The 16,759-nt window shown below is 31.1% G+C and overlaps 4 protein-coding genes across 4 annotated transcripts in view; 2 read left to right on the forward strand and 2 right to left on the reverse strand.

Annotated features, from left to right (window-relative positions):
• Window positions 1-551: 551 nt before the first annotated feature.
• Txl (Thioredoxin-like) lies at window positions 552-1,824 on the forward strand. The gene is made up of 5 exons (XM_065503366.1): window positions 552-741; window positions 798-954; window positions 1,011-1,124; window positions 1,186-1,469; window positions 1,531-1,824. Exons 1-5 carry the CDS (start codon window positions 647-649, stop codon window positions 1,742-1,744), a joined length of 864 nt encoding a protein of 287 aa, XP_065359438.1. The 5' UTR covers window positions 552-646; the 3' UTR covers window positions 1,745-1,824.
• Window positions 1,825-1,902: 78 nt separating this feature from the next.
• Window positions 1,903-4,279, reverse strand: Ppat-Dpck (Bifunctional Phosphopantetheine adenylyltransferase - Dephospho-CoA kinase). The gene is made up of 3 exons (XM_065503365.1): window positions 3,662-4,279; window positions 2,708-3,054; window positions 1,903-2,650 (listed from the first exon to the last, which is right to left on the reverse strand). Exons 1-3 carry the CDS (start codon window positions 4,203-4,205, stop codon window positions 1,988-1,990), a joined length of 1,554 nt encoding a protein of 517 aa, XP_065359437.1. The 5' UTR covers window positions 4,206-4,279; the 3' UTR covers window positions 1,903-1,987.
• Window positions 4,280-4,566: 287 nt separating this feature from the next.
• Window positions 4,567-5,734, forward strand: Pex10 (peroxin 10). Its single transcript, XM_065502891.1, has 2 exons — window positions 4,567-4,883; window positions 4,973-5,734. Exons 1-2 carry the CDS (start codon window positions 4,611-4,613, stop codon window positions 5,600-5,602), a joined length of 903 nt encoding a protein of 300 aa, XP_065358963.1. The 5' UTR covers window positions 4,567-4,610; the 3' UTR covers window positions 5,603-5,734.
• A 745-nt stretch (window positions 5,735-6,479) lies between these two features.
• The window catches only part of LOC135953171 (putative uncharacterized protein DDB_G0282133), a 37,012-nt gene continuing 26,732 nt past the window's right edge, over window positions 6,480-16,759 (reverse strand). The window contains exon 3 of the mRNA XM_065502892.1: window positions 6,480-10,116. Within this exon, the coding sequence (XP_065358964.1) occupies window positions 6,648-10,116 (3,469 nt within the window). The 3' untranslated portion in view covers window positions 6,480-6,647. The remainder of the gene's footprint in view (window positions 10,117-16,759) is intronic.

The following is a 16,759-nucleotide window of genomic DNA, read 5'->3' on the forward strand; positions in this document are numbered from 1 at the left end:
GAAAATCTAGTCTCTGTATTTACCACAATCGATAAGATCGGGGTATACTGTCTAATTATTGCTATTTTAATTATCCGATAAGAATAAATGCCAACATTTGTAAACATACATAAAACATAGATTCACATACATTTTTAATTAAACAAAAAATTGCTAGATGGAAACACCTAATACTTTTTAACCGCTTAATGTATTTCAAAATCGCTATCACTGAGTTGACATCATTGGTTGCAGAATTTTCAAATTTGCTTGTCATCAAGGCGAATTCATATAAGGTGGTGGCAGTTCTACAAAAACAACAATTGGTCTTATCAAATGTCAAAAACTCGAAAAGAAAAATGAAATATTTGTGTATTGAAACTTTAAATAGTGTGGATATTTAAATAGTGATGATTTATGTTATTTATGTAAAAAATAAATATTTTGTTAATAAGCTTAGAATATGTAGATTTTTAAATATAAAAACAAGCTTTGACAGAAACTAGAACCAGAAAAGCCAAAAAAAAGTAATCAGCTGTTTGGCGGACTCCACCTTATATGAATTCACCTTGGTTGTCATTCTGAAGTTAATTTTGTGAAAAAAGTAAAAATTGTTGCAGATTTCAACGATAGTCGCTAATTGTAGAAAATATATTGTAAATAAAAAATGTCTGTACGCGTTATTAATGATGAAGCACATTTCCAAACTGAACTGGCTGCTGCTGGTATACGTTTGGTGGTGGTAGATTTTACAGCCACTTGGTAAGCAGCACCAGAAAACAACCTCCATAGTTTTATACACATTGATTTTTTTTCAGGTGTGGACCTTGCCAACGTATTGCACCACAGTTTGAATTGTTGCCTGCTAAATATCCTAAAGCCATATTCCTGAAGGTTGATGTAGATAAATGTCAGGATACTGCCTCCAGTCAAGGCGTTTCGGCTATGCCTACATTTATTTTCTATAGAAATAGGGTATGTTATCATTTTCTGTTCTTGGAATCATTAAATTATTGTTCTTCATATTCCAGACCAAGATTGATCGCATTCAAGGAGCAGATATTAATGCCTTAGAAGCCAAAGTCCAGGAACACATAGGTACCAGTGGTGGTGATGAAACCTTTGAGGATTATGGACAAGGATTGGTAAAAGATATAAACAAAATTAATATATTGAACATTTTATTATTTTTGTTATTTCATCTAGATGGAAATAAATACATTTATTTCCAAACAAGAATGTGAATGCCTCAACGAAGCGGATGACCATCCTATGAGCCATTGTTTGACATCAAATGGTGGATTTTTACAATCGGATTGTGACGAACAGTTGATTTTATCCATCACATTTAATCAATTGGTTAAAATACATTCATTAAAATTCAAAGCTCCTGCACAATTGGGACCAAAAGAAATAAAAATTTTCATCAATCAACCCAGAACTATTGATTTCGATCAAGCAGAATCCATGACAAGTGTGCAAGATTTGACGTAATTATTACAAGATACATAATTGTTAGTTTATGTAACATTTTTATATATATATTCATAGGTTGGATGCAAAGGATTTGGACAAAGGGACTCCCGTACAATTGCGTTTTGTTAAATTCCAAAGCGTACAAAATATACAGATTTATGTGAGAAACAATCAATCGGGTGGTGAAGTTACACAAGTGGATTATTTGGGTTTCATTGGTTCTCCACTTATGACCACCAAAATGAATGATTTTAAACGTGTTGCTGGCAAAAAAGGAGAGAGTCATTAAATTTTCTTAAACACATTTAAACCAGACAAGCATATTGATAATAAAAAGAAAATATAATTTAAAAATAAATAAAACAAAAAGTTTATAACAAATTTATTTAGGACTACACATAAAATATCTTTAAAAAGCTTTTTACGTTTTCGTTTATTGCAGTTAAATGGAGTAATTAAAATATTTTCATTATTTAAATTTCCACTTGCCTTATAATACTCTAAAATAGTGTAAAATTTTTACAATTAAATTTTATAAACTACTACTGGATTGTAGATTTCTGGCTTTTAGTTCTTGCATTAACATTAGCCAGGCCTTTTCCGCTTGTTTTAAGGTAAACTCAGTATCCCACAAGGAACTGAAAATCACATGTGATCTAGCCACCATTTCACTATTACTCAATTGGCTGGCCAATCTGCGCTTAGCCTCTTCTTCCGTTAGACCATTACGTTCTACTACACGTTTAACTGCCTCTTCAGGTGGCACAATCATAGACCATACCTCGTGAACTTCTTGATCCCAGCCTGCTTTTAGCAAAACGGCGGCTTCTAATATCACCACTTGAGGTGGCTTCTCTTGCTCAGCTAATATTTTAATGCGTCTTTTAACTTCTGCCATTAATTCGGGCCACACAATATTATTCAGTTTTTCCAATTCTGAAGGATTGGCAAAAACGATTGGTCCCAGTTTGGTGCGATCTATACGTCCATTATTATCTAAAATTTCTTTACCGAAATATTCAACCATACGATTGTAGCACACCTGTCCTGGTTCATAAATTTCATGAGCAATTTTATCGCAATTCATGACAAATGCTCCCATATTGGCAAAACGTTGAGCCATTTTACTCTTGCCCGAAGCTATACCTCCAGTTAGACCCACAATGTAAGGTTTTGCAGATAAATGTGATTTAAACTAATAAACAGGTAATTAAAAACAACTCTATCTGCCATATATTTATATTATACAAACCTCTGGTTGTCTCCAGCGTGTTCCCAAGATGTCAATTCTTGTATTACTTGAGCTAACTTTATTCTCTTTTGGTCCACCTTTGTCCGTGGCTTCCACTAGGTCTATACAGAATATGTCCAATGTGTTTAGTTTATTTTCCTGTCGAAGTTCATTTACTTTCTGTCCACCACGCAAAGTTTCTGCACTAACTACAATCATGTCCATATTCGGATCACTTTTTGTAGGACCAAATGGATCATCTATGGGTACAACTTCATACTCTAATGTAGCGTCAATTTCTTTTAAAAATGTTTGTAAATCATTTATGCGTCGATCGACAGGTAAAATTAATTCGCTAAGAGTTTTTGCTGTAATGTAAGTATAATTTTGAAAAAAAATATGTAATTTGATAAAAATTAAATATTTACGCAAAATACAATAAAATGCTAGATAACTAAAAAAATGTTTTTTGCCAAAAAAAAAATTGTAGTACTATATCCCTTCTATTATTTTACATTTCGAAATTATCCTACAAATTCCTAAAATCATACAATACGTTATATTTACAATTAAAAAAATTAACCAAATGTTTACAAACTAAAAAAATTTAAAAGGTAAACAACAAAAAAACCTTACCAATTATCCTTTTGTAATAAAGTTTCGAAAAATTCACTCATTAATACAATTAAAGCTGATAATTAAAAAAAATAATCAGTTTTATATCCTTTTCTGTTTTTTTACATTTCCAAATTATCCTTAAAAGTATGCAATACATTTTGAATTTTTGTCTTAACCGGATGTTCGTAAACTACACAAAACCTAACCTAGAGCATCCCGAAAAATAGTTTTGAATAAGTTATTATAAATTTACGATTCTAGTCTCTGGCAAACAAAACAACTACCTAATACATTACTCCAGTATAAATATAAACTATGTTAAGAAAACCCAACTTATTATAATAAAAATATACTTACATTTCGTCAATTGGGAAGTAGTAACACCCACAACCAAGCGACAACAAGCACGTACAACGGCTTGTGACAGAAATATTTTATGGCCCAAATGAATGCGATCAAATGTACCGCCTAAAACAACATTATTATACATTTTTATTTTGTCCTCCGGTTCCAATTGTTGATAGTCCGACAGGTCGTTGACGCTTTCATCAGCCAAATAAATTGTAGGTTTCTCGATTTTCAATTGTTGACGTAACTTCTCACAGACCTCTGGATGATGGGCATCGGAAAATATCATATCAATGGGTCGTAAATTCAAGTTCTCAAATGTTCCTTTTTGTTTCAAAGGTGTCACCAAAATATTCATATCTACATTGTTATTAAAATGAACATTACTGTCCACATACAGTTGCGAAATTAGCCGACCCCAGGAAGGTATTGGTGCTCTTGTCACAGGTACATTTAAATGCACATAGAGGGAATGAACGTATTTCTCAATAGAACGTAAGGATTGAGCAAATTGTTTAACATTTGAAACAACCAAAAGACCGGTAGAAGCCATTTTTGGTGGAAACTATTTAAAAATACAAAATTTTGGAAGGTAAAAGAAAAACTGCCGAACTTTGTACAAAAACTACTGATAACAAAACTAATTAACAGTGATGACATTCCTAAACAAGTGTCATTCAAATATGCAGTTTTTCAGAGATGAGCTTTGTTCAGCTTGTATTGTATTGAATAATAAACATTTTCATTCAATTTTATTCTGGTGGATTTATAAAAATTAAGATAAACATTTTATATTTTACCCATTCTACCCTGGTTATGCATATCTGCTGTTACAACAGCTGTTCTGTTATCTTTTGTTATCATTATTTACATACAATTTGTACTTTGCTCAAGCACAAATGCTTCAGAAATATTATTAAAAATGTTGGAATTTGTTAATTAAATAAATCTCAATGCAATGAATTTTCGCAATGCAAAAGCCCGTCAGCCGGAAATAGTGCGTTCCGTACAGAAAGATGCCCGTTATACAAATGAGTTATCTGAAGATTTGTCCGATTTGTTGAGGCTTACCGGAGCCAGAAATTGGATAAAGTACAATCAAATGTGTAAATTGATAGCTGAAATATGTTATCATGGTTTTGCTTCAGTCAACAGTTTACAAACATTAGGAGAAGAATATACGGGCATAATACAAGTGGATTCCCAATATAAACACATTCCCTCAAGACTGGTGAGTTCAATTGTTAATGCCGGAAATGTTTGTTTTAAGGAAATGAAAAGAAGTCACTATAATTTTTGTGTTTAATTTGTTCTATATAGCTTCAACTAACAGCTATCATACTAGAATTCGGTGGCGACATCTTATATTTTAAAGTCTTACAAAAACTTGAAAAATATATAGAAGATCATGAGGAGATAGTACCAGAGGCCAAAAAGAAACTAACAGCAATTATTAACTGTATGCGTTGTTCTCCCACCTACATAAAAGCCTTACACAAATCTTTATTCTATTTACGTTCGGACAAATATCAAATTTCCAAACGAGCAACTGGCATAAACTATGTTCTAATTAGACACTGGTTACAACCCGAATTTTCACTCTATGGTTACAAAATCTTGGGTATTGTAACATTTTTCCAAGTGAGCTTTTCGCTTGTTATTGCAGCATTTGATACTTGGAAAGAACACAAAAGAAAACGATATGAAACTGAAAAGGCTTCAAAACGATTTGTACAAAAAGAAAAGTTTTCGAGGCAAAGAGAAAAACTAGAAAATGTTCCTCAGTGTATATTGTGTTTGGAGCCACGTATGAATACCAGTCTGACGCCATGCGGTCATTTGTTTTGTTGGAGCTGTGTTTTGGATTGGTTGGATGAACGTGACGAATGCCCCTTGTGTAGAGAATCCTTGAAAAAGTCTCAAGTTGTGCAGTTGCAAAATTATATATGAACTTTGGTAGGTGCACAATTAGATTAAACACATTTGGTTTTGGATAATACTATTTTGTAATTTGTTTAAGATATAAGTAAATGAAAATATTTAAATAATAAAGATGATAAAATAAAAAAACTTACTTCTTTATGTTTTTAATTTTTGACCTTGATTTTTTTTTCTTTATTTTGCAATTCTTTCAATTTTTATTATATAGATACATATGTTATATAAATTATATATGTATAATTGGTTTTAAATAAAAATTTCGCATGAACTCTTACAATGAAAAATTCATTACATTTATGTGATGAAAATCGATTGATTTTAAATGAGGGGTAGGCAATATCTATTTTTTTAGTATCTTTAATAAATAACAAAAGATTCTCATATTTATTACATTATATGTTTTATTGCTCAGTATTATAGAATTGATTAAAGATATGAATCATGTTTGAACCAAACAATAAAAAATAATTAGCCAAAGTAGTTTGCAAAAAGTTCAAATTCGGAAACAAAAAATGTGACATTTCGATAAAAAATGTTAACATTGTTGATAAAATGATCATATAATAATGAGAACAAAGCAAAGGTAACTATCTCCAATGGTCATTGCTGACCATAATTTAATCGATAGTTTTTTGCAATTGATTTTTATTGGTTTAAAGTGTATTTGGCTTATCGACCGATCACACATTCATCATCACACCATTTTTCGGTTTCAAAATCGATTGCCATCACATAACTTACTAACTTACTATTAAATACATATTTATACATGTATTTATGTTGAAATCATTTATTCAAATCATAATTTTATTTTGTTTTTCTCTTTATTTTAAATCTAACAGCTATTGATTAGTGATGTACATTTGAGAATTGCGTTAAAAATATGTATGTTTTCAATGTTTGTTTTCATTTATTTTTTTATTCAATACACTAAATTGCTATAATCTTAATAAAAGATTATGTTACATGTAATTTTGAAAAAAAAACTTAGTTTAATAACTTAAGGTATTTACAAAATATGAACTAAAGAGAAACATTGTGTAATTTGAATTCATTAAATTATTGGTTTTATAAAAACAGCACGGCCAAAAATTTTCTTACGTTTTCTCGATTCAAATGCCGCCTTTGCTTCGTCTGGTGACATGAAAGCTACACGAGCATCGCCAGTTGGTGAACCATCATCGTTGAAGCGTCGTATAATATCATCAGGCGTTAAGTCAAAGTCTTGGAAGAATTGTAAAATATCAGATAGTTGAGCTTTGTACGGTACATTCTCCAATGACAGAACGCAACCTGGACGTGTAAATTTTTCTGGTATACCATTACCGCCATTATTTGTATTATTGCCATTACCATTATTATTTAGTCTATTATTTCTTCCATTATTATTGTTGTTGTTGCCATTATTGTCGTCATTACTATTTAATGATCCATTATCATTAAAAGGATTATTACGCTGGAAGTTTTGTTGCAAATTATTTTCAAAACGATTATTGTTATTATTCATGGGATTATTTGATGAATTCATATTATTACGCATTATACTGTCGTTACCCATACCTTTGTTAATTCGTATACCATTGCCACCTGGAATATAGCTAAGAAAAGGTTTACCTAAACGATCTGCTATTTCTTGCGGTGTTATTGGAAATACTCTTAAGCTACGATTTCGAAATTGTATATTATGAAATCGTTGCAGAGCAATTTCAGCATCACTGGTTCTGCGAAACTCTACAATAAATTCACCAGTTGGTAAATTACGTTCATTACGCAAGGGCTCGATGTGTTTAAGAGCCAAATTGGCCGTTAGCAATAGTTGGGCCACATCATTAATGCGTGTATTATATTCGCAATTCTTTAGAATAACAAAATTATTCTCCATATTATTAATAACAGGCGAATTCATTTGTTGTTGGTTATTGAAGTTGGGATTGAAGTTATTGAAATTATTGCCTCCCGTCGCAAGGTTGTTTTTATTGCTATCTACTAAATTGACAGTAGGGGCGGCTCTTTCGCTCATATTTCGTAAACGTGGATCATTAAAAAGATTTGGACGATTTTGATTTTGCAAAAGCTTTGTGGAATTCATAGGATCGAGATCAAAAATACTGGGTATGCTAGGAGTTTGAGGTCGTCTGGGATCTAAGTTAGTGTTAAATTTATTTAACAAATTGAAATTATTTGAATTTTGTTCATCATCTCTTTGATTATAGTTTTCAATATTATCCATATCATTTTCATCATCATCAACATTGTTGTGGTTGTTGTTATGTAGTTCATTGGTAGTTTCTATTACATCATCATCATCATCATCTGGATCTTCTTGAGACAAATCCATACTTATTATATTCTGCTGTTTATTTTCTTCTTGAGTTATATGATCTGTAATAAGTTTCTCCAGTTTTCGTTTGGTTTCTTCTTCTTCGGCCGCTTGCTCCTCTTTCATTAGTTGTTCATTTGCCAAGCGTATCTTTTCCTTGGCGTTTTCCATTTCTTCAATGCTACTGGGATGTACCCTTACACGACGATATCCAATCTGATGATGTGCCCTATCTTCATAAGCCGATTTGGCATCTTCCTCTCGTGAGAAACGTACATGAGCTACAAATTCGCGCCTATTTTCTGGGCTCGCAATAAGCAAAATATCATACAGTGAATATGAGCTAAACATTTTCATAATATCCTGTTCGGTTGCCAAGGATGGTATGTCCTCAATATAAAGTACGGTAAATGGTTCGAGTTGTATCATCTTTTTATAAGGATTAAGAGCACTGAAACCGCTGTTATTGCTGCCATGTAAGCCACCACCTTCGTTATTATCATTATCGCTATCGTTGCCGCGATGACTGTATTCTTTATCCTGGTTAAGGGGTCGAAAACTATCTTCGGCTTTATTAAACTCCTGCTCGCTTACAGGTTCAATTATAACCGACTTTCCTTTCAACAGGTTTTTGGTGCGACACAACGCCTTGGCTACACTGGAGTGTCGAGAGAATTGTACATAGGCTATGCCGACACGCAGACCATGCTTATCGTTAAGCATTTTAATACCATTATGTGGTATAAACAAGCCCACAAAGAATTTACGCAAATCACTGTAAGTAGTTCTGGAGCACATGTTTGCGATTCTAACACAATTTGTTTCGTTTATATCTACATCTTTCGGTTTTGTTTCATCTCCTGACGGCGAATCAGTAGTCATTGAAATCGATGGTTGTTTTGCAGCAACTGTTTTCTGTCCACTGCTTAAGGCCGCGGCTTGGGCAAACAAGTTTGGATACATTTGTTCATAAGGATTGACATTTGCGAAAGCAATGGGCTCTTGTGTTAAACTATTTCCACTATCAACTGTAACAGCTTGGACATTCGTTTCGAGAGATTTCTTCTCTACAAAAATGCCGGGAATTGCCGAGCTGCTTGTAGTATTCGGCACACTTTCTGAGATATTTGCCGAGGCATTCAGAGCGGTGGTATATGGATTTTGTAGAGCAAATCCCTTAAAAGAATCATTGCTATTACCCGTACTAAGTATACCACTCAAACTGTAATTATTAAGAGCTGTCAAAGATTGGTTAGCAGTATTGTAGTTCTGTAAGTTTGGCGCAATAGTGTTTACTGATACTCCCGCTTTTGAAGAAGTCACTGAATCCATGGACTTGTTCAAATTTCCGAATGATTTGTTGACATCGGAAGTGTTTAAGCTATTCAAATTTGCTTGATAATTTGGCATTTTAATAAAAGAATTTTGTCCAGTTTCAGTAGTGTTGTAGCTGGTGGCTTGATAAGCATTTGTTGCACTCCATGATGGTGCTAAGTTTGATTTAGATCTGGTATCCGCATCCATGCTGCGAGGTCTATTAACATTAGTGTTATCTCGACTATTGCGGCGACTGCTATCTCGATTGTTGTTTTTGGAACGTTCCCTGTCGCGGCTTCTATCACGGCTATGGACATGACTTCTTTCACGACTGCGTGATCGATGACGTGACGATCTTCTTCCGTTGGGCCAATCTCGTTCCCTTGATCGATCTCTACTACGGTCACGACGACGCCTAAAAATGCTACGTTCTCTAGAACGCGATTTCGAACGACGACGTTCTCGAGAGCCAGAACGACGTCGTTCGCGTGAGTGGTGTGATTCTGAGTCATCAGAATCATTGTTGATCTTTGTATTGCTCTTCGTATCGGGTATTAATGTAAAGCCAGCTTGTTGTTGATAAGCCAAGAATGAAGGTGTTACCGCTGCTGCAGGATTCGATAATATATTCTGAAAACTACTTGCTGTAATAACTGGTGGCTGTGGTGCCATCAAAACTGGCTTTTTAACATTTACCGCAGTGGCCAGGGGTGGTGTAGGTTTGGGTTGAGTCGCGGAGGCTTTTTTCAACGCCAACAACGATTGTTGACGTGCTGTTTCAATTACTTTTTGCATTTCTGCTCGTGAGGACAGCAATAGACGTATTTGTGTGCCATTAATTGCTTCACGGTCTTGCATCATGGCTTGACGAGCATCTTCATCAGTACTATTAAAAAAAATAATAATATATACATACAAATACACATACATTTTGTCTAATGTAAAATAAAAAAAATTAAATGTATTAAAACTGAAGAAAGATAATATTTGTTGGTCAGTTTTCACAGTAGCTTATTTAACATTAGGAGTCTAAATAGTATTTGGTTCAATTATGGGTTAATTTTTAGTATATTGTATATTCTTTGATTTAACGTATGTAGCTTAAACTTGAAATCTTTTTAATACCAGATTATCTTGTTTATAACCCAGATTTAACCGAACAGCATTATCCACTTAAATTCTAAAGGAAGTATTCTATTATTACTTCTTCGACGCTTGACGGTGGGAACAAAATATACAAAATATGTTATGAAACTTAATATTTAAAATTAACTTCGATTGTATATAAAACACATCCATTTGGTTGGGAACATTTTCAGAATCAAATGTTCCCAACTTTGTCCAGTTTTCCATTACGATAATTTTCTTGTCCTTTAAAGATAGGAGATATCTAACCTCTTCAGACCTGAACATGAATCGATTAATATAGTAGACATTTTGTCTATTTTATATACCTTCTGGTGCATAAATAAAATACTCGTCTGGTTTTTTTATTACATTTTTATTGAAAGTAATAAATAAAAAGCATTGAACTTTAGGTTTAACTTAATTAGTTTCAATAGACATACAAACTTAGAAAAATACCCCTTTAAAAGTTCACTTAATTAATCAATTTAAAAAATACAAATAGTTTTAATATAACTGAATAATTACACTTTTTATCGAATTGCATTATTTACCGAATTGCATATTTTACCGAATAAATCAATCTGTCAAATTGGAAAGAATGAAAAACATTTACAATTGTGATGATTTTTTCACTATCACTAAACGCAGATTAGTGCAAAAACCTGCACTACACTCAATTAGTTAGCAATATTTTAACTTGCAATCAGCAAAAAGCTGCATTAAACAAACTATCACTAAATTTTAGTGGTCGAATAATACAAATTTTAAATCTTTTTTGTTATTTTTAATGAAGTATTAATCTTAAGTTCTGAATTAGTGCATACAAATAAACTTAAATCATTTTGAACTTAAAATTCAATTTGTAGTTTTACTCAAATTAGTGCAGAAAAAAAAGTTCCAAAAAACTGAAGATTGATTTTTTTAAATCAATTAACTTAATTTTGTGTGCAACATTTTTTAACTCACTATCCCTAATGTTTAGTGTGGCTTCTAATTTTCAACTCAGCACTAAACATCAACAAAATGATTGCAATAATTTTGCGCTATCACTAAATATTAGTGCAAACTGCAAAATTAGTGCACTAACCCGATCTATGCTAGTAAACAAAATGGAGTATACTTGTTATAATTTTTACAATAAATATGACTCATACGACAATAAGGTAAATTCAAAAATATGGTAACATATGTATTCATTTTAAAAAATTACACAACAAATGTTACATCTGTCACATATGTCAACAACTGTTGATAATTTATTTTTAAAAAAATGCATTTTAAATGAATTTTATAAGAAATTTACCAATTTTTATTTAATTTCACAGTAAAACCCTTAAGACCCTTATGGTCAGTCAACTGTCCATAAAGGAACAGATCGTAGCATAATATGTAACCGTAGTCCTAACCTGTTAAAAATTAAATTTCCTTACGTTTTAAAAAATATTATTTTTCCATGAAAGCTCAAAAGATTATGGATAATTTAAATTTTTTTTAATAAAATATTAGCGGAAATCATTATAAACATTATACGGTATAGATAAAAACCGAAACCCACCGGTTTTAAATTTTTTCAGAACCAAACCGCGGTTTTAATTTCTTTCAGTTTTTTTGGAAACTTTACATAATAGCGATTTTGTCAATATTTCACTACTATATTTTCGCATTCTACTTCCAAATTAATTTCATAATGCTACAAAACCAATTATTTTTAAGTGTTTTTGAGAAAAACTTGGGTTTGGTTCTATTACTAATTGTATGGGACAAGCAGTGATTTGGAACGCGTTATTGTGAACGTCTTAGAATTTAGAATTATGAACAATTTAAAATAAATATATTTGTTCGGTTTATTCGATTGATTAAAATAAACATGATAAAATACTAATTTAAAATAAACCTGATAAAATAAATAAATTTGTTCGAATTATTAATTATTCAAAAATTTAAATTATTCGATTAATCGAATGAATACCCTACTACAAACCTTCTTCTATTTAAAAAGACAAAATTTACAGTTAACAGCAGATTAATTTAGCGCCATATAATTTTTTTTGGTAAACTTTGAATACTCCACTTTCTATATCTTAGGTCCATTATTTCCAAAAAAATCAGCTTCTTTTTCATAATATGACAAATTTTACTCAAATGCAAATAGAAAAATTATCAAAAAATTACAAATGCATATTTCTGCTTTTGTTAACATTTTAATTACTAAGTATTAAGACAAAACAAAACATAATTCAACAGTCATAAAAACCAATATCAGAGGGTCGATTCTGGTTCTGTGAAATGGTGAAATGAAAAGTTTTTTCATATTTTCATTGAGTTTTTGATTCTCGTTTAGTGATAAAATGATAAATTCAAATGTTTTCATATGAAAAGAAATTTGTGTAATTGTGAAATGATAATATGAAAACGAAAATGAAAACTTTTTTTCATTTCACCGTTTCACAGAACCAGAATGGACTTCCAGTAGTATTTTTTCTCGAGTCAGCGTCAAAATATGTGCTGTAATTTTTTTCGAATACGTTAAGTATAATGAAAGGACTGTATTTGACTAGACTGTTAATGAATTAATGTGTAAGATGCTGTAGAAAAAGTACCATAACACGAGACCCTATTGAAATCGATATTGGAATGATAATTTATTTTTATTCATAATTGGGCTGTATATCTTTCTAGCACTGCAGTACACTGAATCACAATATTACATACATTCAAGAATTAAAAAATACCTTAATTAAACACAATTTTCTATTTCTTATTTCATCAATTTCTTTATATTTTTACGGTATACTTTATTTCCAGTATAAAGTATACCGGTTGGCTACATATTCTATACGTTTATAATGTAACGTAACGCTAGTTTGGTTATCGCTATTTGTAGTAACATAGAGACGAGACGTAGTTGTCAAAAACCTAACTCTAGCAACAATAAAATTGTACATGCTAGACAATGTATTTTGTTGTTGTATCAGACATATGATTTGTTTTATTTTTGTTTGACAAAATGCAGTGTCTCGTTTCTATGTATAATTCTCTATGACGGTAACATTATAATATAGGTAACGGTAATTCCAGTTATTTTGGTAGCCAACCAACCTTCTTTATTCCCAATATAAATTTGACCCATGATTATAAATGTTCATAAATGCAGTAACAGTGCATCACTGCAGCATAACTAACGTTTAGCGTTCGAAAAAGCATATTTGTCATAATTTCATTACGTCAAACGTTTTTTAAAAAAATATTGCTGTCAGTGATGCCGAAAATTTTTGAAACCACCACATCATTTTGTTTACTGTTGCAAAAGTTTGCATATCGTTGCAAATGATACTGCATATACGAACGCACCCGAAGCTATCGTCATTTTATTATACTTACTTTATTTACGTCTATTTCAGCAACTATGTTGAATATCCTTTTTACCATTAATAATTTAATATTAAAAATTTCTGAATTTTTTTTGTAGCAATCAAAAATCCAGTTTGCTTGTAATTTTTAGATTTATTTTATTCACGTCACAATGCATAGGGTAAAATAGAGTCGAGACGTAATTGTCAAAAACCTAACTATTGCAACAACAAAATACATGTTAGTCAATGTATTTTGTTGTTGTATAAGACATACGATTTGTTGTAATTTTGTTTGACAAATCGGAGTGTCTGGCCCATAGACAATAACTAGATAGGTAACTTAGAGCCAAAAACCTAAGTCTGTTGTCAAAAACCTAATTCATGAGAATGTATTGCATGTATTTTGTTATTGTATCACCCGTATGTGTGAAAAGAGAGTAATTTTTCAATATATATTACTCTCTTCTTCCGTTCTATGTGTTTATTCTATGCCATAAAATATAATATATGTACATAACGGCATTACTGAGAGGGAAAAATGCTAAGTCTTGCAACAACAAAATATATTGATATACAATTTGGGAGAGACTAAATATTTTTAATATATTTTACTCTTAGTTGCGCATATAGTTCAAACCTATGGCATAGATTAATACACGTAGATCGGAAACTCACCAGTCGAAGAGCTAACTAACTGTCAGAAACCTAAGTGTTGAGAATGTATTAAAAAAAAACTATGTGAAAACAAAAACAACACTCGCATGTGTGATTATATTGAGTATTTTGTATACCCCACATCACCATTGTTGGGAGGGTATATTGGTTTAGTGATGATGATTGTAACGTGCAAAAATATTGTCTCAACACCCATCCTAAAGTATACCATGACTTTCTGAGTCGATTAAGCGATGTGCGTCCATGCAAACCTTTTAATCAAATACTGGTCGCAAATTTAAAAGATAATTCGACAAAAATTGGAACTCATACAACTGCCCTATCTGAAAATAGTTATATAGATATCCAAACCAAATTAAGCACAAATAAGTTTTATATATGCCGAACTTGCACTATAAAATTTTGTGACGGATTAGTTATAGCTTCCATATAAAGTCCGAAAATCACTTTAACTAGCATAGAGCTCTTAAAAATATTGGTATCCAAATAAAATATTCATCTTCTCGGTGTAGGTTATCATATGACCGACTATACTTTCTTACTTTGTAGTATCCGATTTGTGTGATTTGTGTATGCCCTATGGTTTAACCTTTGAAAATTGTGAACTATTGCACAATCACATTAAATATTTATTCCATTCACAACCTATTGTATGAGTTGTATGTCGTCATAGTCCAGGCGCGAATACAGGACAACCATTTAGGGGGGAAATTAAATTTAAATTTATTTTATATTTTCCTTTTTTATATTAAAACTTTTTGCTTTTGGGGGGGAAATCTCCATTTTTCACCCCTTGGATCTGCGCCTGTCATAGTCCATAACTAGCTGACCCGATTAGATGAAAAAAAATTACTATTAAGTCTCCCTTTGTGAATTTTCACTCATTCAGGATAACATGCTATAAATTGTTCTAGGCTCATAAAAGTATAAACATATTTAATTTGACTGATCGCAACATTTCATGGGTGATAAAAGTGACACCAAAGATGCCCTTATTTTAATATTAAACGTGAACATAATACTGTCTGCATTACTTAGAAGTAGTCCAATAAAAACTTTATTATCTGATATATGTACATTAGGGCTATAACTTTTTTACATTTTTAGCATAGTGGAATAGACCATTGAAAGTTATTTTAAAAAAATGTAATACTTTTTCGCGGTTCTCAAAAAAGTTCACTCTCGAAACTCGGTAAAATTTGGAGATAATTTTTCGGTCCAACTTACTATGGTCTTATGAAATATCTATCATTAGGTATCCATATTGTCTATATTAATGACTTTGTAATCCAGATATAGGTCAAGAATCGAGGTTGTCCTGGTTTTTTCCTAATATCATTTGTGGACCGATTTTCTCGATTTTAAATAGCAACCGAGCCGGATTCCGGAGATATTGATGTATGAATCGTGTATGTAAGTTATTTGGGGGCTTCGGAAAGTTGATTTCAACAGACAGACGGACATGGCTATCTATATATATATATATATATATATATATATATATATATATATATATATATATATATATATATATATATATATATATATATATATATATATATATATATATATATATATATATATATATATATATATATATATATATATATATATATATATATATATATATATATATATATATATATATATATATATATATATATATATATATATATATATATATATATATATATATATATATATATATATATATACATTATTGGGTCGGAAAATTATATTATGGAAATTACAAACGGAATGACAAACTTACATATATGTATATACCCTTCTTACGAAGGTGAAGGGTATATTTATGACTTTAAAAAATCGATTTTGTGGGTGAGGTTATATTAAAAATGACCAAAAAAAAATGTTATCGTGAATAACACAACATTTGCCATCGCGTGGTGCTAAGGCCATCCATAATCGAATCATAAATGTATGATATACATTGGTCAAACTTTAACTTTGATACATTTGAAATGATTTATATTACATTTCTTAATAAGCTAGTAAATCCGTATTTGATTTATAGAACACCAAAATTTGTGAATTCGTTTTAAAACCAGAAACAGGGGTATTATTTTGGTCATTCCTAGTCAACTCCATTAATTATTTTGTTCAACACTTCTATTAAACATAACTATTTTTCCATATAGTATTCCATTATTTAAATCTTAATAAATCTGATAATTAGTTCGAATTTTTGAAAAACCTTTAACAGATAGACTTAACTTAATAAGATTACTTAAATTAAACTATTTATCAGTCTTATTAATGTCCTATTTTAGATGGTGAGGTATGTTCCATAAAATTACCCCTCCGGTTCCAGTAACGCTAAACATATTTCATAGAAATAAATGTATAGGGATA

Source organism: Calliphora vicina, chromosome 3, assembly GCF_958450345.1.
Source record: "Calliphora vicina chromosome 3, idCalVici1.1, whole genome shotgun sequence".
Lineage (NCBI taxonomy): Eukaryota > Metazoa > Arthropoda > Insecta > Diptera > Calliphoridae > Calliphora > Calliphora vicina.